The 24,454-nt window shown below is 28.1% G+C and overlaps 3 protein-coding genes and 1 long non-coding RNA gene across 6 annotated transcripts; 3 read left to right on the forward strand and 1 right to left on the reverse strand.

Moving 5' to 3' along the window:
• Positions 1-40: 40 nt before the first annotated feature.
• On the forward strand, positions 41-16,220 carry LOC123268176. Its single transcript, XR_006510187.1, has 3 exons — positions 41-98; positions 7,602-7,687; positions 16,088-16,220. It is a non-coding gene; the product is annotated as an uncharacterized LOC123268176 (long non-coding RNA).
• Positions 3,916-9,237, reverse strand: LOC123268172 (proton-coupled amino acid transporter-like protein pathetic). 3 transcript variants are annotated; one of them, XM_044733069.1, is made up of 7 exons: positions 8,458-8,538; positions 6,759-6,822; positions 6,587-6,654; positions 6,398-6,502; positions 6,065-6,215; positions 5,230-5,351; positions 3,916-5,153 (listed from the first exon to the last, which is right to left on the reverse strand). In XM_044733069.1, exons 2-7 carry the CDS (start codon positions 6,759-6,761, stop codon positions 4,103-4,105), a joined length of 1,500 nt encoding a protein of 499 aa, XP_044589004.1. In that variant the 5' UTR covers positions 6,762-6,822; positions 8,458-8,538; the 3' UTR covers positions 3,916-4,102. The 3 variants fall into 3 exon arrangements, with proteins under 3 accessions (XP_044589004.1, XP_044589005.1, XP_044589003.1); XM_044733070.1 differs by lacking the exon at positions 8,458-8,538 and adding an exon at positions 6,976-6,993 and having other exon boundaries at positions 3,917-5,153; XM_044733068.1 differs by lacking the exon at positions 8,458-8,538 and adding an exon at positions 8,988-9,237 and having other exon boundaries at positions 3,918-5,153.
• LOC123268175 lies at positions 11,494-12,840 on the forward strand. Its single transcript, XM_044733073.1, has 2 exons — positions 11,494-12,683; positions 12,747-12,840. The coding sequence occupies exon 1, from the start codon at positions 11,559-11,561 to the stop codon at positions 12,675-12,677; it is 1,119 nt and encodes a 372-aa protein (XP_044589008.1). The 5' UTR covers positions 11,494-11,558; the 3' UTR covers positions 12,678-12,683; positions 12,747-12,840.
• Positions 16,221-17,937: 1,717 nt separating the features above from the next.
• On the forward strand, positions 17,938-23,702 carry LOC123268171. The gene is made up of 5 exons (XM_044733067.1): positions 17,938-18,158; positions 18,232-18,497; positions 18,828-18,938; positions 20,520-21,005; positions 22,457-23,702. Exons 2-5 carry the CDS (start codon positions 18,396-18,398, stop codon positions 23,639-23,641), a joined length of 1,884 nt encoding a protein of 627 aa, XP_044589002.1. The 5' UTR covers positions 17,938-18,158; positions 18,232-18,395; the 3' UTR covers positions 23,642-23,702.
• Positions 23,703-24,454: the final 752 nt, after the last annotated feature.

Raw genomic sequence — 24,454 nt, forward strand, 5'->3', positions numbered from 1 at the left:
TCAATTGTTATTATATTATTTTGTTCTTTCTTCTTTTAATTTTAATCATTAAAAGCGGGATTTTTAATTTATAAAGAGACTTTCGGTATTATTTCTTGGTAAGTTTTATAAAAATTAATTTAGCAGTTATTTGATAATTTTAAGAATTTTATCAACAAATAAATTATGGCAAAAAAACAATTATAAAAAAAATTAACATGTAGAAATTTTAATAAATTGAAAATGCAATTTTTTTAAATGATTTTTTTGAACTAATTTAATTGTTAAAGAAAATTAAAAAATTGTCAAGTGACAGCTAAATTTAATTTTTTTATTTTGTTTAATTTATTAAATTATAACTAAAAAATATTTTTAAAAAATTGCACTTATAGTTTTTGAAGCTTTTAACAAATGAAAAAAAATTTTTTTTATTTTTTTGGGATAATTTTTTAATAAAAAAAATCATAAAAATTTTTAGATGTCGGCTAACTTCATTTTCATAATTTAATTAGCTTAAGTTTTTTATTGGAAGAATTATTTTATTTATTTGTGACTCTGAAATGAAAATTAAGTTAAAAATTTTTAGAATTTTTTTAATTTAAAAAATTATTACAAAATAATTTAATAAAAATAGTTCCCATGTAGAAATGAAAAAAAATAATTAGTAGGCATTTTTAAAAATATTTTTATTATTGTCTGAATTATTATAAAAATTTTTTAAATTGACAGCTATCAGCTGACTTCAGTATCATTTTTATTTAATCTAATTACAATTCTAAGAAGATTAATTGAATAAATGGTTCAATAAATTATGAATTAATAAAAAATTTTAAAATGCGTGGGGGTCATTTTTGAGATACTTTTAAAATAAATTAACTTTTATAAATATCTGTCAATAAAATATTTATAAAAATTAATTTCATCAAGCAGCGCACGCTTTTTTTAGAATAAAATAAATTTTTTTGTTAATTATTTATATTATTTTAAATTATTCAAAATTACTTTATATTTCTTCAGTTTATAATATTGAAAATTAAAAGTGGTAGATTGTAATATTTAATTAAATTAAAAGAATAATACTGAATAATACTAAAGTTAGACGACGTTTTTGATTTTTTGATTATTTTTCATTTATTAAATTATAATTAAAAAATATTTTTAAAAAAATGCATTTATAGTTTTTCAAGTTTTTTACAAATGAAATTTTATTTTTTAGTAGATTTTATAAAAATCTAACTATTGCAGCCGTCCTCATGGCGCAACTTTTAAAAAATTTAGCCATTTTCTGACTCAGTTTGTCGAGCTGAGTCAGAAAATACATATAGTTCAAAAGTTTATATATGTATGTATTTATATATATATATATATATACTAAAGGTGTTTTCATGACCGAATTGTATATATATAATGAGTGTTTTTTCATGCCGTCTAGGTCAAATAACTAGTAGATGTTGTTCAAGTCAAGAGATGGATACTTCCATCTTCCCTTATTGGTTGAGAGATATGGAAGGGGCCCGGTAGCTTAACTGGTAGAGCTCCTGACATGTTATCAGGGAGATCCAGGTTCGATTCCTGGCTTGGCAACCAACCCCATTTATTTTTTCGAAAGTCTGTCTTTACTCTCATTCAAAATAATTTCTTTCATTTCTTTCAATTAATTAACATCTTTAGTACTCGAATGGATACTACAAGCTTACAGCTTTACTAGTATTCAAGTTTGATGGATTTCCATCGAACTTATATACAGAGAGGATATTTTTTAACCAATAAGGGAAGATGGAAGTATCCATCTCTTGACTTGAACAACATCTACTAGTTATTTGACCTAGACGGCATGAAAAAACACTCATTTTATATATATATATATATATTTATACGATATAACGCGGCTTGTCAGCACGATAGCGTTTTCAATTTTTAAACGATTCTTCTCAAACTCAACATGCTTTATCTATCGATCAAAACCAAGGTTAAGTTCTAAGATGAGCTTAATCGGGCGAGTAATTTGAAAATTACAGGATTTTGAAATTTTGAAAATCGTAAAAATTGCTGTTTTTACTACTGCAACTTGGTATAATTACTGAAGTAGACAAGATATTAAAATTCGGTAAAATGCATCGTAAAGGTCTTTTAATAAGCTTTAATTTTCACTACTCAGAAGTGGTAATAGCCTCAATATTACTCCTTTTAGAGTTCGTTTAATGAAACAGTTTTACTGTTGCAGCCGTTTTAGAATTATTGTCTGCATCATAGTTTAATCATGATGTAAATTCAATAGTTACGATATTGATCAGTCTTTCGTGTAATGTTTTTGGGTAGGTCGTCAGTAAATATGTCATAAATTAGTTCTAAATATTGTTTTCTTCAATTAAAATTTTGTCCGGTTTTAAAATTCTGATTAACTTGGAAACTGTTGTTCCTAAGCGATTACTTAAAATTTGGACATTTATAATTCAAATCTTATAATCTTTGCAATTGTTTGATAAATATTTGAGAAACTTTTTCTTCACAAGATAATTTTTTTTCCAAAATTTGTTCTAAATAGTTTTAAACTTATTATTGAATTTTGTTTTTAATTCATAAACTAAGTAATACGTTATTAGTATTTATATTATTTTATTAAAAATCGATTTTCTTTATTTGAAAAATCTACTTCCATTTCGACTGCCGAATGGCCTTTTTATTTTTTGTAATAATTTTTTCAAGAAAAAAAAATTCTTAAATTTTTAGATGTCGGCTAACTTAATTTTCATCAATATTGACTATAATTTTATGGATAGTAGTATTTTACAGGTAAAATTAATAATACTGAAGTTAGCTGATATTTTTCAACTAATTTTAATTTTTGTAACAAATGACTTTGGTTAAAAATCGATTTTGGTTAAAATACGAGAATAAAATAATTAAATTAAATAAAATGAGAAAAAAAATTTTTTAATGAAAAATTTATTTTATTTCTTCAATTAAGAAAATTATCGGTAAAATATTATTAACTTACAAAATTAGCTGAGAGGTGATAAATTTTATCACCTTAACAGGCGAGACCATATTTTTCTCGCTTTGCTCTCACGGAGTTCAACGAAACTATCTCTGTCGCACTCCCAACAGCAGATCAATTGCAGTTTCGATTGGTTTCACGAAACGAATGAAATTTTTGAAAAAAACGCTTTGTGGTGAAATAGTTTATTAAATTATCTATTATCTCTAAAAACTTTTTTTCAAAATTTCCATTCGTTTCGCTAAACCGATTGAAACTGCAATCACTGGTCTCGCCTGTTAATTAAAAATTATTAAAAATAATGAAATTTTATTTTTTTTAACATTTCTTCTTTTCAATATTTCCGAATTTCTTCATATAAAATTTAGTTAGGCATGTCAAAAAAATGTATTAGTATAAATATAAATCCCTGAAGAAATATATTTATTTATTTTTACAAAATCTAATCCGAAAATTAAAATACTATTTATGAAAACTGACTTAGTTCACTTGCTGAGTTTTAGCCTTACAAATAAAATAAACCTTTAAAATAATTAATCATTTAAACTTTATTAATAATAATCATAACCTTTTGATGTTAATATTTTCACCATTCAATAAAAAAGATACAATTTTTTATTAAAAACTATTGAGCAGTAATACTGTATAAAAAATGTATTATTTACAATGTGAAGCGATACTATTTCTCTATAAGAATTATGAAAATACATGTAGGATTTTTAAGCAATGATTACAAATATAACTTATGTCGTATAAAATATCCTTGATAAAACTGTTAAGTACACTTAAGTTACAATTTTATATTTTATGAATAATTTTTGTAACAAGTTGCAGAAAAAAAAAATTGACATAGAAACTTAAAAAAATGAAAAATGCAATTTTTTAAATTTATTTAAAAAAAAAAAATAAAAAATGATCAAGTGGACAATTAATTTTCACACTTGAAGCCAAAGTACAAGAGACAAAAATTGAAGAATATCGGTGGATAATTTTAAACAACTTAACAATAAACTTAATATAAAAGATTACAATTAAAAAATGTGAACCATTACAAGTCTTATGTTATAATCAGTTGAGTAAGATTGTAATTAATTAATTGAAGCAATAGCAAACTTAAAATTAATTCTACATCATAGCTTCAACGATGCCTTGAATAGCAGACTTGGTACCAAAAACAAGGGCCAAAAGTCCAATCAAAGTAACGACAACATTTTTGTAAATCATCCAGTTGAAGCGACCGAACCCAACGTCCCAGTAGGTGATGACTTCAATGACCACCGGAGCAAGAAGTCCAAGCAACGAGAAGCAGAACGCACCTACAAGTTCAACAAGCGGTCCGATGTTGGGGATAGCGATGGCCAGGGAGACACAGCAGATCACCATGACCGTCCTTACGATGTATTCCCCAGTTCTTGGCCTGTCAGCAAAGTGTTCCTTGACTCCATTCCAGGCGATGTCAATGCAAACGTAGAACTGGAGCCCAAAGGTGAAGAAAACAGCAAGTCCAATCAATACTTTGACGACCTGGGCTGGTATCAAAGCAATCGGCAGGTTCGCAGTGATCACCGCATTTGCGTGGTCTCCGTACTTCATGTATCCAAGCAAGCCAAGGAGGATGTATACGAAGGTGACGCTTCCCATTCCTTTGCTGAGGACTCCGCAAATTCCCACAAAGTTCTGGGGCGTCTTCATGTTGTTCTCCAGAGGCATTATCACTCCGATAGCTTCCATAGCGAATACTGTGACACTGAAGAACTGCGGGAATTCATAGTATGGTCTCATTAGCGACAGTTGGTTTATTGGTAACATGTCTTGGACCAGGTAGTAGAAGGTCATTCCTAAACTGCAAGCCATGAAGATGTTTGCGACCATTGAAAAAGGCGCCAAGTACTTTAAATCAGGCACGTAGACCAGCAGGATCAGCGGTACGAACAGACAGGCTATTATTATTCTCATAAATGAAATATCCAGGGGGATTACTGTTTCTATCGCTGATGTTGTCGTGTTTACTACGTCGGAAACGTTCACTGGGGTGGTCATGTTGGCCATCAATACTACTGGCTCGGTGTGGTTCATGTAGTATTTTATTACTTGCCCGAAATTTGTCGCTATGATGATGTTGTACGCTGTACAAGCGCCGAAGTAGGTTGAGAAGAGGCAAATCTGGACGAAGTACCTGGAAAATTATTTTTTGGGTGATAAATTGTTTTTTTATGGTATTAAAGGAGTTTTTTAGTTTTATTTATTTTTACCTGGAGAATTTGGAAAATTTACGGCCCCACTTTGGTCCAGTTGCAAATGCAGTTTCTGCGACGTCAGCAAATCCCATTTTTGTTTTATGCGTTTTATAGTATAATACGTGGGCACATTTTACCTGGAAACAAATTTGGATTGTTTTTTAGTCATTATTAACGCTGATTTTTGCTACTATTTTCACGGAAAAAAGAAAACAGAAATAGTTACAGTATAAAATGTAAAATCGGTCCTGTCGTAATCAAAACTAGAAAAATTATAGTTAGAAATAACATTTTTCTAAATCCAAAGTTTGAATATTAATTTTCAGATTTTTCAATGTAAATATTGCATTCTACAATGTAATTCTTATAAAATCTGTAATAATTATAATCTGAAACTGTAATTTTTCCTGTTTTCATCACGGAGCGTCACGTTGCATTATATACTGTAATTTTTCGAGTTTTCTTTTTTCCATTTATTGAAATAAATGGTACAAGTTTTTTATTTTACGGCGAAAATATTGGTCCTATAAAAAATTTTTTGAAACAAAAGTTCAAAATTTAATTGTCTAAAAAAAACGTCCATGATTTTAAAAAAAAAACCAATATTTTAGCTGTAATTTCAAAATTAACATTCATAATTATCAAAAAATTTGAACCTTTGATTATAAATTTTAATTTTGGAATAATAGCTAAAATATTTTGGTTTTTTTTAAATCATAAGAATCATTTTTATTTCAAAATTAAATTTTGAACAATTTTTGTTTCAAAATTTTTTTATAAGTCCAATATTTTCGCCGTAATATCAAGAATTTGAACCATTTATTTTAAAATAGTCAAATTGTAAACTTACCAAGATGTAAGAGCAATGAGTACAGATAAGTGAGACGAGGATTGTTCCCAGGATACCACCTACAATTCCAGCGCCTCTGAAAGCGTAGGGCATAGAAAGGATTCCAGTACCCAAAGCTGCTTTTAGTAAATGCGTTAGCGTTTCACCATCCCTGTAAATTATTTTTTTATTTTATATCAATATTAATAATGATGATTAAATTAAGATAAATTTGATCATTTTTAGGATTTTTTTAATGAATGAATTAAATAAAAAATTTATAAAAAAAATTTCATTAATAGAAATTGTAAAATAAATTTTAAAAAATTAATTAAATTGCGAAGAAATACTTACGTAGTTGGATTGTCAATTTTTCGCTCAGTAAATGGATCAAAATTTTTGGAATTCGCCAGAGGAGTTGCGATTTCCACATCTTTTGAAACAACTTGTACTTTATATCTAAAAAAAATTAAAGAAAATATTTAAATTAAAAAAATTAAATTTTAATAAATAATGAATAAATTATTTTTTTAAATATCTTACTTAGATGTAAGCGCATCATCTTGAGGTAGAAAAGTGTGCATCTCAGTCGAGGTTTTATTTCCTTCAACCTAAAACAAAGTTTCAAATCGAAAAATAAATAATCATGAATTTATAATTACAAATAATTAAAATAATTAAATAGAATATAAATATTGTAAATTATATTACTCACCATTTTGCTGTTTAGTGATTGTAAGTTTCCTTGATAATAATTAGTATTTAAATCCAAGTAATTCCTGTAAGCAAAACAAAATGTTAATTAAATTATTAATAACTAATTGTAAAACTAGTTTAGAATTAATATTAATTTATTAAATTAATTTAATTAAATAGCCTTGACAAAAAATATTTGTCTAATTCATGAGATATTTTTTAGTTAAAGGTATTACAGTAATTTGTTGGCATTTGCAGTTGAGGCTTATTAATGTGACGTGACCCTTGCAGTCAATAAATTATTTTTTATACTTCTGGAATTTACACAAAAAAAAATACAATCGAAATATTTATTGTTGTCAGTCGAACCCTTGTTGTGCAGAAACAGGTTTTAAAAAAAATCACTGGGATAAAATTCAAAGATAAAAAAAAAGAAACGGTGTTATATTATGCATAAAAAATAATCGCTGACATAAATAAGCTACTAAGAGAGTTAGATAAATTATTATACATGCATACAAATTTTTAAGGAAATATTTATTTCATTAGACGTTTATTGAAATACAATAGACTACTTAGTATTTATTATTTGCAATAAATATTCATTTGTGAATTAATAAATAAAAATCAAGATAAGTCTAAATATATCACAAAGAAAATAATTTAGATTTTTAAATTGAAATACAAGACCCAACTAAACCGACAAAAGATAAAATTGCCGTAAGAACATTATCTTTTTTTGAAGAAATAAAATTACAAGTTTATTATTGGAGTCGTGTGTATTATTTTTACTATGTTCTAATGATAAAAAAATTTAGTTTAATATTTAATGTAATTGTAATTAATGTGTTTTATGTTTTAGGAAAAGTTCCCGAGACTATCTTATCCTAATATTTCGTTTATTTTGGTGATGAAATAAACTGGGTACAACTAGATATAAATTTGTCTGTGAGTACAATTATCTTTTGACACATTGTAAAGATTAATAATTACAATTACTATAAAAATTATCGTCAAGATAAAACTATTAATTATACTAAGGAAAACAATGACATCGTTTTTGAAACATAAGTTTACTATTTAATAAGTTTGTATTTTTAGATTTGGAATTTGTTTTAAGTATTTGATTACTTAAATTATTTAAAAAAATTTTTTAAATTAGAAATTTCCTTATTTAATTTAAAATAATTGTTTTATTTTTTTAACTTTAATAATTAAAATCAATATTAAATTCAAAACAAAAAATAATTAGAAATTAATTATTGGAAAAAGAATGTCTTTTAAAAATTTGCACTTTTAATTTTTTTTAACATTTTTAAATATGCAATTTTAATAAAAATTTTTTTATAATTATTTAGTAGTATGAAAAATCCAAAAAATTTAAACAGCTGTTAATTTCAATATAATTAAAAAAATATTAATATTTCATCAAAAAAAATTCTTTAAAATTAAATTAAATTATCTTCAATTTCAAACGTCTTACATTATAATTTCATAAAAAAAAACCTTAAAAAATGAATTTCAATGTATCCAATCCAGCATAAATTTATTGAATAAAATTCCCCGAAAGACATTTCATTTCTTCCCGAGTGAAAAGTAAAAAGACCCGTATTAACGTTCACAAAAACCCATTCTTTTCTTAGCGTCCCTATTTTATCCGGCCCTCCCTTATATGTATTCATTCAAAGTGTATATATATAACATATATATGAAGATACCCATGTGTATACAAATATATGTGTATCGAGAAGCCGCATAAACCGACACTAGCGGATGACGAACCACATGCAATATCGAGCGTGTACTAAAGTATGATGAAACATGCGAAGCCTCTTGCAAACCGAAAATTGCTAACGAATTACCTAAAATTATTAAACATATAAATTAACATTACAAAAGTAACCAAAAATATGAATTAATATTAATTTAGAAAATTTCTTCAATATAAATTTACTATAATATTTCTGTTTTATTATCTAACTACACTATTTAATTATTACTCATTAATTATATCCAAATCTTGTATTATTGCAATTCGGTTAAGCCTTGGCATATAACTAAATAAATAAATAATAAATATAAATAAATAATAAATAAATAAATAAATTCAATTTCTTCATTAATATTAATTCATTCAAAAATAAAAATAAAAATTCACTCTAAAAATAAAATAAAAATTTCTTAAAGTACAAACTAAAAATAAAAATTTCCGAGTATTTAATTACTCGAAAAAAAAACGTGGTCTTACCTTAAGTTACTATAAACTTTACTACAACATCATACTAGAGGTAAAACTTTAATGAAATCTATTGATTAAAAAAAAAATATAAATACTGTAACTAAAGACCCAACAAACCGTGGTATTTCCACCGAGTCCAAGCTTTAAGTGTTTAAAATTACAGCTTGCGGTGGTTAATACCACGGGTACATGCCCAAAATTGTTGGGACGAACTGAGACTGACAAACCGGTTGATTTGAACGAACTATCTGCAAACTAATTTCTTCCCCTTTTTCGCCTTTCCCGCCACTTACTAATGCTTCCCCTTCCCAGCTTGTTCTTCTCCTACCCTCGGAATTTCTTCCCTCACTTCTAAGAATTGGCTCCCCACTAGCCAATTATCTCCGCTGTGTACTGTCCGCTGCTTCAAGTAGTTATTTTAATCAACCATCAAACTTCTCGCTATTTGTAAAAAACGCTTAAGTATTATCGACTCCAATTTATCATCCTTGGCGAAGAAATAACGACTAAGCGATAACTGATAACGATAACGATTAGAATATTTAAAATAGTCGTTGCTTTCTTATCAGTTTTTGTTGCTCTGCTTGCGGCAGATGTGATTGAAATGTCTGTAAATAAAAGAAGAAATGTTTATCAATTTTAATGGTTTGTTAACAGTGAAGAATATATAAAATATTAAACACTTAACTAGGAAAATATTTTAACATACCTGGAATGGTTGATTATTTTTAAATATTCTTCAGAAGAAATTTTCTGCAACAAAACAATCGATTTTTAATTGACAAATTAGATGTAACCGGCTTTCCTTAATTGACTATAATTAGTGAACATTGTGTTTATGAGCGATGATATAATCTTTACGAGTTTTAATCAATCTCATGGACACACTATACATGATACGATATTCGATAAATTTTTCTATGAATGATTCTCTAGGGACTGTCGATCCTCAAGAATTTTTTTGACTCACAGGTCAATTAGCAGATGGATTTAGTTAATGTGATTCCGGCTCTTTTTATTTTTTGTCATTGTATTTGAATATATTCCAATTGCTTTTTAATGTTTTTTTTTTCTGTTATTTATTATTGTGTGAAAGAAGTAAACACTGATTTGGAAAATGACTATTATTTGAGTCTTTGTTTGGATATTTTACAGAACACTGTGGTTAAAAGTATGACCGTTAAAATTAGGGACTAAAGAAGCTTAGTTTAGAAAAAAAATTTTCATGTAATAAATGTATGAAAATTTGTAATTTATAATCTTTTAATGTTAATTTTTTTTTACTTAAAAATAAATTTGTACTTAAATATTTGAAAAAAAAAAATTTTAAGATTTAATAAATTATTAAAAAATTTTTAATATCTATTTTTAGTTACTTTAAAAGTCAAATTTAATTCTTTTTAATACTTTAAAATATTTTAATACTTTTTGATTTCTTCTTTTATGAAGAATTAACATGTTATATTAGATCTCATTAGTAAATTTAATTTAAATTCAATTGAAATTATTGATTGAAAAAATCCTTGTCGTGAGTTGGGCTCGAACTTGAGCCTTTTTTTTTCCTTTTTGAAAATATAATTTTTATTTAACTTCTTAAAAAATATGTTTGGTACTTAAGTCTAAAAATTATATCTAAAAGACTTTGATAATAATGTTGAGTAGATAATATGTAGCTGGCTGCAATAAAAAGATCTCGCCATTGAAAAATCTTGAATTAATATTTTCTAACCAGGGATTTTGTAGTGACATTACCACTGAGTTTTAACAATTACAAACTTTTATATTGGATTCTGAAAAAATGAAATTTGAATCGAAATTAATGAAAATTAAATTAGTTGACATTTTAAAATTTTTAGAAATTTTTTATTGAAAAAATTTCAATTAAAAAAAAAAATTTCACATGTAAAAAACTTGAAAAACTATAAGTGCAATTTTTTAGAATTATCTTTTTAGTTGTAATTTAATTAAAAAAAAAAATCAAAAATTTTTAGACGTCTGCTAACTTCAGTGTCATAAAAATTAATATTTCTTCTTTTAACGAAACTAATTATTAAATTGAATTTTTATAAAAATTTATCACTCAGAAATGTAATTAATAATATTATTACATTTTCCTGATAAATTATTGAAAATATTTTTAAGTTAAATAAATACTTATCTAAAAAAAAAACAATAATAAATTATGAAAATTAAGTTAGCCATTTAAAATTTTTTTTTCATTAAAAAAATGATCACAAAAAATAAAAAAAAAATTTCATTTGTAAAAAATTTTAAAAACTATAAGTGCAATATTTTAAAAATATTTTTTTGTTCTAATTTAATTATTAAAAAAAAATCAAAAAATAAAAAACGTCGGCTTACTTCAGTATTATTAATAAATTTATTAAAATCAAACTTAATCTTCAAAATCAATAAAATATTTAAAAAATGTATAAACGTCTTTTTTAAATTAATTCTACTCGCAATTCAGATCGCTGAAAATAATAAAAAATTTATAAATAAATAAAACAACCTGTCAAAAGAAATTCAAGGTTATAATAAAAATTATCAAGTATAATTATCAAAAATGTAGTTAAAAAAATGTCAGACCCATCATCTTCTAAAGAGCAGTACTTATTTTTGCTGGAGTTTTTCGTGCATTACATAACCGGAGAAAGAGTATCTAAACTGAACGAAACTCTCCGTGGACCAACGAGTATCTTATTACAATTCCTCGGGATCCAAAATGACGCAATCGAGATTACTCCAGCGCATCAGCAATTATCGCCATGGGCTCGTCCGGCAATCGGAGCCCGGGACGTCGAAAAATTTTACTCTGGGCGTTCTATTTTGTTCGCGATTCCCCAGACGGTAGTCGTGAACAAGAACGCGGAGTTCAAGATAAATTTGCGAGTGTACAAGAAAATGCCGGCTGACATTCACCCGGACGTGCTGATTGGTACAGGAGAGCTTGACATAACCAAAGAGTTTGTGGGATTGAGGAAAGAAATGTTCGACTGTTGGAACTGCGATGTTCCTGCGCCGAAGAATTACGAAGGCCCGGTAGAAATTTACCACAATAACCAGCTAGCTGCCTTCGTGCTTGCTTACGTTCGTATTTCTTCTTTTGGGCAGTCCATCGTCACCGCTTTCGACGCTCCAGCAACTGAAACTGGATCTTTTATTTTTAGAAGTGAATTTATGGACCAAGAAGCTCTTGCGTACAATTGCAGACTTATCAGTCAGAGCCTTTTCAATTTAAAAGCCCGTCAACGATCGAATTTACAGTTAGATCCACCATTTTGTCGAGAGAACTACTGTCTTCGTCAAGATGGCGGTGATAAGGATAGTGGAGGAGAGAATAAGGCGCAAGCGCGAAGTTTTGAATCTCCCGCGCTTTTCAGCCAACCGCTGGTGCTTAAAGTTTCCGGAATGATTGATCAAGAAGGTAATTTTAATGACACTGGTTATCAAAATGGCGATTTTGATGTATTTGTCCTGAGAATTGGGAAGAAAGGGCTGGTTGGCGAAGAAGAAAAGTCGGACATTCAAATCGAGTTACGCACTCCGAAAGCTTTGGTTGACACGCTGCCTGTCAGATGCGAAACGAGGGAAATTCAAACTGAGGCTGAGGAAGCTAAGGTTGATGAAGAAATTCTGGTTAGGAAGACAAGCAAGAAGAAAAGTAAAAAAAAGAATAAAAAGAAAAAGAAGAAATAAATGACAGTCGGTATTTTGTTTAAAATGTGACATTTAGTTTTATTTTTTTATTATTTGGGTTTTTTTTAGGAAATGGAAAGATAAAATTTTTGTGAATATTTAAAATGACAGAGCAGAAATTGTTTTTGATTGAATTCTTGGTCGATAGAGTCAGCGTCCCGACAGTACGAGCTATGCATGATGAATTTATGCCGGCGAAAACTTGTGTGTCTTTTAAAGTATGATTTTTATTTTATTTTTATGTAAATTAGCGAGCTAAGATTTATTGTTTTATTTTTTTTTAAGCTAAAAATGGATGAAAATAAAATTATCAGTGACGTTTTTTAGAATTTTCGTTTTAAAAAAAATTAATAGAAAAAAAATTTGACATGTAGAAAATTTGAAAAATTATAAGTGCAATTTAAAAAAATATTTTTTTTAATTAATAAAATAAATTGTTAATTTCTGATGATTTTTGTTTGGGGCTTTTAGTATTCCATAGTGACTGGTGGGACATTTGACTCTGGAATTCCGTCAATTATAAGCTATAATTATGTTACTGAAACTTTTACTATAGTAAAATTTATCTTATAATATAGAAGAATAACTAATTAACAACATCCTTTTGTCAAAAACCTCGATTACTTTTTAAGTTTCTCGTAATTATCATTTGACTGAGTGTAACTGGTGGGACATCGAAAAATCCTTCTCTCTTACCTTGGTATACTTAAAGTCCAATTTCAGTTCGACTACTAAACTTTTAAAAAATACTTCCCTCTCAATACAAAATTTATCCTACAAACATTCAATATTGTAACGTCCACGTTTTCAAAATATAAATATCTAATTTGTCCCCGGCTCGAAATTTGCTCGCCGGAGTCCAGGGTCATAAACGAGGATCACATTATCAATAACAAAATATAAACAAAACACTTCATTTTAAATAAATCAAAAATAAATAATAGTTTAAAAAAACTAAAAACACGCTTTTTATAGAAAACCAAACTAAAAAATAGAAAATAAATTTAAATTAAGAATAGTGTTAAAAATTTCAATAAATATAAATTAATAATAGTGTAAATAAAAAAAATGTATTTTATTTTAAAAAAAGCGTGAGGTGCATGGTGTCAATAGTTATAAATATTTTATTGACAGATATGAGTAGAGTGATTATCATTTTGATAATATCTTAAAAAGCACCCCACGCTTTTTAAAATAAAATACATTTTTTTTATTTACACTATTATTAATTTATATTTATTGAAATTTTTAAAACTATTCTTAATTTAAATTTATTTTCTATTTTTTAGTTTGGTTTTCTATAAAAAGTGTGTTTTTAGTTTTTAAACTATTATTTATTTTTACTTTTTAGTTTGGTTTATTTATACACGCGTGATTATTTAGTTTTTTTAAACTATTATTTGTTGATTATCAAAAATATTCAGGCGCGCAAATTACCCACGGAGAGTTACATACTGACATACTGACATACTGACATACAAGTGAAGCTAATAAAAAATAATTATTTATAAATATTATAAATACGGGGAATCAGAGTTCGATTTCGGAGAGCGAGCCTGAGAAACGGCTACCAGAACCAAGGAAGGCCGCAGGCGCGCAGATTACCCACGGAGAGTTACTGACATACTGACAAACTGACATACAAGTGAAGCTAATATAAAGCGTGTAAAAAAGGAAACCTCTTTATTGGCCTGATCATATTAATAAACGATATAAACAATATAAGCAAATTAAACAATATAAACAATACATTAGAACACTCTTTTCACACATATTCGCGGTTCAAAATCATTAACGCGGTTCAAAATCAAGAAACAATATAAGCAATAGACACTAATACAATAGAAACTTTCTACCCAAACATACACGACGGTATTCACGGTTCAAACTCAAAAAAAAAACGCGGTCTACAAAATACTAACTAGTTTCCCAGTAACACCCCCTCCCCCCCCCTCAGGGCGACTAGCCGTCATCCCTGTGGGGTCCTAAACTCTACCCTGAGAGCAAGTGGAGAATATCCTCCTCGCTCCCACCTACACGGCTCATGATCACCTACCGTACCTCAGCTGAAGGCTTCGGCACGGGGAGTAGCACTTTCATCCGGTCGGTTCACGATACTTACCTGGGCCTTGGTCAGACTCCAGGTAGAGTATCATCCTCTAGAATTACTTGGTGAAGAGTGTTCGTCCGAGTAATTCTCCCGAGAAAGAATTGCTTCATAATAATTTCTCACACGCTTAATTTCTTAATTTAATCATACTTTCGGTAACAATAATATAATATTATTAACTAAATAAATACAATAATTAAATAATAATCGCCGCACTAATAACAATAATTGTTTCTATTAATTTTTAAGTAATTAATAAAAATAAACTAAAATACTCAAATACAAATAGTAAAATCTGGGTCATAATATTATAAAGAATTAGACTGATTACCTACGTAGAAACAATTAAAAAAATTTTTTTTATTGTGACTGGTGGGACAGGCATTTGTGACTGAAGGGACAAGTACAAAATTTCTACATCAAGTTGTTTATTAAAAAGACTTTTATATTATTTCAACCTTAAAAACATTATTGTTTATATATTTAACTATAAATTATTTAGGATAATTAAAAAAAAACTAATTAAAAAACACAAATAAAGGATTTAGCATGCTGACAACATGATCTTGATAAACTTAGGTGTTAATTAATAAAGAACATAAAAAAATTTGTTCTTAAAACTATAATAATAAATATGTTAGTTAATAACAAACATAAAATGAATTTTTTCTGAAAACTATTAAAACAACATTTGACCCGTACACAAGTTAGTACGGCTGAAAAGTTACTAGGAGAAAAAAATCGATTTTCTAATAGATTAAAAAAAATTTTTTTTACAAATTAGTAAAATATAAACTTTTAATAATAAATTAGGACTAAATTAGAATGAGTTAGAGAAATTTAAAAATTTTAGTCATTTTCCCATTTTGCATGGAATGTCCCTATTATAATTAATGATATAATTAATAATGATTTTAGTGTGAATAAAAATGATCAAAGTTGCAGACAAAACATTAGTATTTATATGTTTAAAAATTAATTAAAATATTTTTGACATACAATTTTCCTTATTATGTTTTGCAACAATAATTGCAGTAAATATTTTGACAAATTAACAAACATAGTATTGATATATTCTTTTTTTTTTTTTTTTATTTAATTAATTAATTATTTTGAAAGAATTTCTAGATTTCTTCATTAAAGTACCGAAATTTTTATTTAAAACGCACTTCTCACGTGTTTTTTTCCGTGAGATGCTTACAAAAAATACTCCAAGAATTTTATACTATTTTAAATTAAATATCATAAAAAAAAAATATATATTTACAGTGTAAATACAATTAGATATAAATTTTATCAGATCCTAAGTTTACCAGCCGTAAATATTTATCAAGAAGATCCAGTGAGCGGAGCTCGCTCCGACAATTTCTTCCGCAAAGGAAAGTCGTGTTTGTTCGCGCTACCTAATCTGGTGCTCGAAAAGCCTCTCCACACCTTCCCAGTGACACTGTCGGTTTACAAAAAGCTTCCGGCAGGTGTTTTGCCAGACGTGATGCACATTGGCGCTCACCAGATCGAGATGAAAGAGCTTATGAACGGATTGTTGCGAGAACATGTCTTCAGGGGTTCAGACGCTTCCAAATCGCTCAAGAATACCTTCACGTAAGTCTGTAAATTCGGAATATTACCATCAATCATTACTTATTACCCTGACTTACTTCTTCCAGGATTGAAACAGCAACAGGACAAGTGGTAGGCAATGTAACAGTCTTCATCCGAGCTTCGTGCTTCGGAAAAAAGCTGGTTACTCAGTTTGAGATTCCTCATAATAAGAAGCCATATTTATTCAAAAGCCTGGATGACAGCAGTGTCTTTGAGTGCCAGAGAATCTCTCCAAGTGCTGTAAGCCCTGAATTTTCCGGGAAGAAATCAACATCTAGAAGAGATAATATTGATGCGAGAAATTGTCAAGCATCTAGACCTCTGGGTCTTTTTGAATCATCATACAAGCCGACTTTGACGTTTAACAAAACGTCTTTTTAATTATTAGCACAAGTAGGTTCCCTGATTGATTGATTAATCATTATGGAGAATTTTAATTGTTGAGAATTAAAAGCGATTGAAATTTTTTATTTTTAATCTTTCCAAATTTTTTTTTTTTTTTTTTTTTTGGCGCGATTACGAAGTTTTTAGAAGAATTAATTCTTTTTAACCGTTTAGTATAATTTTGCATTTAAAGTTAGCAGACACGAAAATTTTTTTATTTTTCTTAAACAATAAATTAGGTCTAGAAAATTATTTTTTAAAAATCGCATTCATAATTTTTTTTTTACTATAATTTGTTAGTTAAAAAATTTTCAAAATTAACAAAACGTCTTCTTAATCATTAGCATAATTAAGGTTCCCTGATTTATTGATTAATCATTAGGGAGGATTAAAAATCATTTAAAATTTTTTATTTTTAATCTTTCCAAATATTTCTTTTCTAATCTAATTAGGCATAGAAAATTATTTTTTAAAAATTGCATTTATAATTTCTTTGATCTTCTAAAAATAGAATTTTTAAAATAATTTTTTTTGCTATAATTTGTTAGTTAAAAAATTTTCAAAATTAACAAAACGTCTTCTTAATTATTAGCACAAGTAAGGTTCCCGGATTGATCGATTAATCATTAGGGAGGATTTTAATTATTGAGAATTAAAAATGATTTAAAATTTTATATTTTTAATCTTTCCAAATACTTTTTTTCTAATCTAATTAGATATAGAAAATTATTTAAAAAAAATTGCATTTATAATTTTTTTGATCTTCTAAAGATGGAATTTTAAAAATAAATTTTTGTTGCTATAATTTGTTAGCTAAAAAAAATACCAAAAATTTTCAAATGTTTCTCAAATTTCAGTATAATAATTTTGCATAGTGGAAATGAATTTAAAGGTATTTAATACTTTCAATACTTAAGATTTTTTACAAAAATTTGAAAATAAAAATTTTTTGAATCGTTTTTTCTAATCAAGGAAGAAAAGAAATTAAAAAGTATTTGATTTGAATACAATTAGAATCTGAAACAATACAAAATTTAGCTAGGACAACTGAATAAATCAATAATGATAATGAATAAATTTTCAGGAAAATATTGACCGGGAGAAAAATTAATTGCGAGTAGGCAATTAAATATTTTCCTGCAAAGCACATGCGCCGGAAGAAATAATAATGACAGTCACCCTTTGTCGGATTTTAGATTGTAGATGACACACTGACATGAGTAACGGAGTGGTTTCCGTTGGTGGTATTGGATTTGTTGAGTCATTGGGTTATATGGAATAAAAATAAACCAAACTAGCAGTGGTGGATGGTGGAGATAGGGGTTGTAGACCGCCGATATTGTAGCGCTTGCGCAAAATTAATTTCTGTCCGGATCAACCCTGAGGTAATATAATAAAATATATTGTACATCAGTAGCGTTGGTAACGTAATTCTTTAATCATATAACAGACTGATAGTTTTTTAGGCGTTCAGTAGTGCCTAAACACTGTAAAAAGGCCTAATGATTACTGACGTTGACGCCCGGATACTGAATGATCCAGTGGAAGATGGAGAAAACGCCTGAATTGTCCAGACGACTGGATATTATTTATTTAACCGGTGGTGAATAAAAACAAGCAGGATGAACGACTCACCGCAAAACTCTGAGGCTGTTGCTGCTCGACGAACCGGCACCCATGACAATAGTGCTGACGAAGATGATTGGAGTGCTATTGTTGAATGTGTATTTATTTTTTGCTTTTGTTTTACTAATTTAGATTCAAATTACGGAGCTAATTTTAGATCTTATTTTTGGGGAGACATTAAACTTAAACTGTCTGCAGAAAATTAGATGATGAAAATTACCGAGTCATATTTATATTCACATCATTTATAAATATTTAAATATGTCGACTGATTCTAATAATAAAACAGTCTAATGAAGATTTTCATATGCTTCAGAGTACTTAGATACCAAATTAAATATTCTAAGATTTAATTAGTTGCGTAATTTGAAGTAGGAGTGCTGTATTAATTACTGGTGAGTTGATTACTGTCTTTAATTTTTTATCAGACTGTCCTGGAAAGATCACCATCGGATAGAGTAACAAGAGCTGACGAGGATCGACGGAGACGTACTATTATTGTTGAAAAGAAAAACGGAACGTATGGTTTCACATTACAAGTAAGTGCACGTGTCATTTTTTATCATTATTATTATTATTCATTCTTGTTATTTTTTTTTATTATGACTAAAAATTTCATATAGATATGAAGAAACTTTAAAGGTATTGATAAACATGTTGAATTTCAAAATAAATTGTTTAAGAAATTTAATCAATAGCTTAAAAATTTTGTCATTATCTTAATAATCTATATTATTAAGAGAATAAGCAAAATTTTGTGGCCAGTGTATTTATAAGATAAAATGGGTTTTTATGGTTAAATTTGGTAAGGTTGTAAAAGTCTTGACCTGGAATGTTTTTTCATGGTTTCATATCATTCTCACCAATAGTAAATTTATGATGATAAGTATTTAGGCTGCATTCGAAAATGTTCTATCTCTAGATACATAATTAAGAAATGCTCTTGTATCTTGTGATCTATTGACATTGTTTAAGATATAAGCTCATCCCGATGTTACGCTCGTCAAGACCTTTCATTTGAGTACCCACATCAATTTTTCATACATTTATAGATATTATATATATGTATATATGAAAAATATATCAAAAATGCATGTGGGTACTCAAATAAAAGCTCTTGATGAGTGTAACATCGGAATGAGCTTATATTGTTAAAAATGTCAATAATTAAGAAATGACCTTGTATCTTGTGAATTATTGACATTTTTAAAGATATAAGCTCACCCTGACATTACACTCATTGAAACCTTTCATTTGAGTACCCACATCAATTTTTCATATATTTTATATATTTAGATATATGAATATATGAAAAATATATCAAAATACATGTGGGTACTCAAATGAAAGCTCTTCATGAGTGTAACATCAGGATGAGCTTATATCTTCAAAACGTTAATATTTAAGATAGTACATGACATTTTAACAAATATCTTGTTAACTACTGACACTTTTAAAGATATAAGCTCACTCTGACATTACACTCATCGAGACCTTTTATTTGAGTACCCACATCAATTTTTCATACATTTATATATATTATATATTTATATATATGAAAAATATCAAAAATGCATGTGGGTACTCAAATGAAAGCTTTTGATGAGTGTAACATTGGGATGAGCTTAAATCTTTAAAAATGTCAATAATTAAGAAATGACCTTGTATCTTGTGAACTATTGACATTTTTAAAGATATAAGCTCATCCCAATGATACACTCATCGAGACCTTTCATTTGAGTACCCACATTAATTTTTCATATATTTTATATATTTATATATATTATATATATGTATATATGAAAAATATATCAAAATGCATGTGGGTACTCAAATAAAAGCTCTTGATGAGTGTAACATCGGGATGAGCTTATATTTTTAAAAACGTCAATAGTTAAGAAAGTACAATGTAATTTAACAAAAGTCATTATTCAATAAAGCAAAATTTTATTTATTAATAGTTCACAAGTCACGGCAGTCACATAGTGACTGCAAGGTTGCTAGTTATTATTAAAATTTTTCCTGATACTAAATCTGTTCTCAGAATAGATAAATTAAAAGTAATAAATTAAATTATTTTATTATTATTATTACTATTATTATTATAAATCTGATTGCAGAGCTACGGAATTCACTACAAACGTGAGCAGGAAATAGAAATGGTTACTTACGTGGACTTTGTCGAGTACGATGGACCGGCATTCAAAGCCGGGATGCGAGAAGGTGACGTTATTTTGTCAATCAACGGACATGAAATGGACCGCGCGGATCATAAGACACTGGTTAATTTCATTAAGAATTGTGACTCGCGTATGCGTATGGTCGTCTCCTTTGAAGATTGTGTGAGAAAGGTCGAATTACATATGCGGTACATTGAGCTTCAGCGTGCCCTGCAGTCCCGTTTAGCTGAACTTGACAGACTATGTGAGCGAGAGCGGTCTATTTTAATGGGTAGATGGAAGACTCATTCACTTCCTGCAAGAAAAAAGGCACCTAATTGCAGCGTCAACGACGAGGATCGAGACTCTGGTCCGGCTGGATTCACCTCGAATTTACCTTGCTGCAGACCCGCTACTTCCATTGAGCACCTACTTTTATACAGCGTTGTAAGTTACTATTTCATCATCCACATTGATAGAAGGATTTGTTTATATTTAAATTAATAAGCTTTATTATCTGTTAATAAATGATTTTTTAACATCATAGAATTTAATAAATATTTATTAACAGTTAATAAATATTTATTAATGGTTAATGAATATTTGTTAACTGTTAACAAATATTTATTTAAAATAAAAAGCAAAAATAACTATTTTTTTTTGACACTTTTTATAACTCTATAGCTGGAATACATGATAATAATTAAATTCAATAAATTAATTAACGTTTTTAATATTTTAAAATATAAAAAATAATTATAAGCTGTGATAGAATTTGATATTTTACAATAAACATTATTATAATGTAATATAATTAATGCAAATAATTTATGAAGATGATTTTTGTTTATAAGCACACAGAAAAAAAAGTTTACTTGAGTCAAGAAAATATTTTTTTTCCTAATTATTTTCTTATGCGCAAAAAAAAATTTTTTTTCGACAAGAAATTTCACTTATTCCAAAATTAATTCTCTTGCTTTAAGAAATACGTATCTTGATTCAAGAAAATTTATTTAAGTCAAGAAAATCTTGTTGTTTTGAGAAAATTCAGCCTCTTGCTCCAAAAAATTTAGTTCTTGATAGAAGTTAATTTTCTTGTCTTGAGAAAATTTCTCTCTTGCTCCAAAAAATTAAATATATATATATATATATATATATATATATATATATATATATATATATATATATATATATCAATAGAAGTAAATTTTTAATAATATTTTTATTGATTAACATGTCAAATGGGAAGATCAAATAATATTTCATCATTTTTTTTCATTCAATATGTGTAATTGCACGCTAAAATAATATAAAATGGGTATCAAATATTCAAGAGAAAAATTTTCTCAAGGTGAGAAAATTTTTTTCTTAGCTGAAGTAAGTGGCGCTGCTTCCCTGAAGTATCTAAAAATCTTGATCAAATATAAAAATTTATTGTATCAAGTATTTATGATAATTTGAATTAAGAAAAAATGACTTCTACCATGAATAGATTTTCTCGAAAAATTTTTACTTCGGCCAACACAACTTCGGTCTTCTTTCAGGCACCCGAAAATTTTCTTGAGCCAAGAATTTTGTTCTCCAGTCAAGAAATTTTTCTTTCTGTGCAATCTTGATATCATATGAAATTGCAAGCAAAACAAATTCACTCAACAAAATATTTATTAACTGTTAATAAATATTTGTTAACTATTAATACTTATTAACTATTAATAAATGTACTTTCCTCCCAAATAAATATTTTTTGAATGTTAAAAAATATTTATTAAAATTTAATAAATTAAATAATTGTCTTCAAATAAATTAAATTATTAATAGTTAATAAATCCTTTAAAGCTATCAGTGTAGTTGATGTTAATAAAATTTTTAAAATTATTTAATACTTGTCAAAATTACAGTATACAGACGGTCGACCATGCCTTATACCTCGGAGTGCTGCGTGTTTGGTGACAATAGGTCCTCCACGATCACGCAGCGATCACCACTATTTTTTATCTAAGAATTCCAATGACGTCAGCCTAGGACGATACAGCTATCACCAGACTAATGGATTACCTTCCACTCCGGCTAAAAATAAAGCCAACAGCGGTCAGCAGAAACCCGCAGGACAATCACAAATTTCGACCAAAGAAGATAACGCACATTCTACTATGCACAGTAATTTATGTGTAGCTTGTATTTCTAGCGCTAATCAGCGACAACGCGAACCTGCAGAGGGAGCGAGTCTGGATGTTTATGATCTTGCTAGTCCTTGTTGTGATCCAAATTGCGTACCAAGTCGTAGGAGAAGAGAGAAGCAGAGAAGAATGCGAAGCGAGCAGCAACAACTTCAACAACAACAGCAGCAACAACAACAACAACAACAACAACAACAACAACAACAACAACAACAACAACAACAACAACAACAACAACAACAACAACAACATCCAAATCATTGCTCAAGAGCATCAGGACATAGTCTTCATTCCATTACCAGCAGTGAAATTTCTACAAACGTCGAAAGCGGGGCATCTTGCTCGACTTCTCTAAGCACAGATACCCTCTATTGGGACCCCAATGTCCAGCATCGGCCTCCAACCTGCATTCAATACTCGAAGCCCAAATCCTGGGATAATTTGACCACTAAAGCTTTTGGAGGCTACGGTTTTGGGTACGGGTACTTGGACACTGCGGCTAAAACTCACAGCGCGGAGAGACCAAAGTCACATAATCGAAAGAGCTCCGGGTCTAATCGAAGGTCTACTTCTACTGCCTATTCTACGGGGTCACAAAGGCACTTTCAGCCGACAAAGTCTACGGAGAGCTTGCTGGTCCAGAGTCCCTATCAAAGCGAATTGGATTCCACTCACAGTTGCGAGTGCCTGGATAAGTCAGACAGAAGCAGTTCGACGACTATTGCTACCGCGGGGACTGCAGAGAAGCCTAAAAAACACGACCAGGATGGACATCACCATCATCATCATCATCATGACTCACATCACCATCATCATCATCATCATCACCAGGGCAGGCATCGCAAATCTAGTCATTCGGGCAGCAAAGACAAAACCGCCAAAAGTTCGGAAGTCACTAGACTTTAATTTTTTCATGGCCTAGTCATAGTAATTATATCTTAATAAATTACATGTGTATAATAAAAAAGAAAAAAATTGAGATCAAATTAATTAACAATGAGATTATTTATTTTTTAGTTTTATTGTTATTATTATTATCTCAGAAAATTATAAACTTGTTATTTTTTTTTTTAATTATCAACACATTTTATGAAAAATTTAATTCTAACTGAAGCTAAAGGCTATATAAATGATTCAATTTTAATTCGAGGTAAATTATCTTCCAGCCAATGGAAGAATATTATTTAACCTGTTAATTTTTATTCAAATTTTAGATTTCAAAATTATTAACTAAAATCAAACAAACGTATGCTCTTAATTACAATGGTGACAATGCAGTTGCTGCATGTCCGAATCTAAAAAAATTAATCCGGAATTAATATAACAATAAACTGAGAATAAAAAACTAAAAATATGTCAATGAATAAACTTAAACGTACCATTTGTAGAAATGCCATAAAACTTATTCTTAAACATACGTAGATAACGAGAAGGATATTCTCTACACACAGGAGGCAACAAGGAATCGGGGACCACATTTTTGCGATAATTCGATACTTAGTTAACTTCACATTTATTTTTATTTCATCTATTCATCTATAATATCCTTTTATTTACAATCCAATTAAAAAAAAAATAATAATAAAGTTAGCCGACTTTTTTAATTTTGATTTATTTTCATTTATTAAATTAAAACTAAAATAGTATATTTTTTAAAATTGCACTTACAGTTTTTCAAATTTTTTACATGTCAAATTTTTTTTTTTATTGTTTGTAAAA

The sequence above is a fragment of the Cotesia glomerata genome, linkage group LG6, assembly GCF_020080835.1.
Source record: "Cotesia glomerata isolate CgM1 linkage group LG6, MPM_Cglom_v2.3, whole genome shotgun sequence".
NCBI classification, from domain to species: Eukaryota; Metazoa; Arthropoda; class Insecta; order Hymenoptera; family Braconidae; genus Cotesia; species Cotesia glomerata.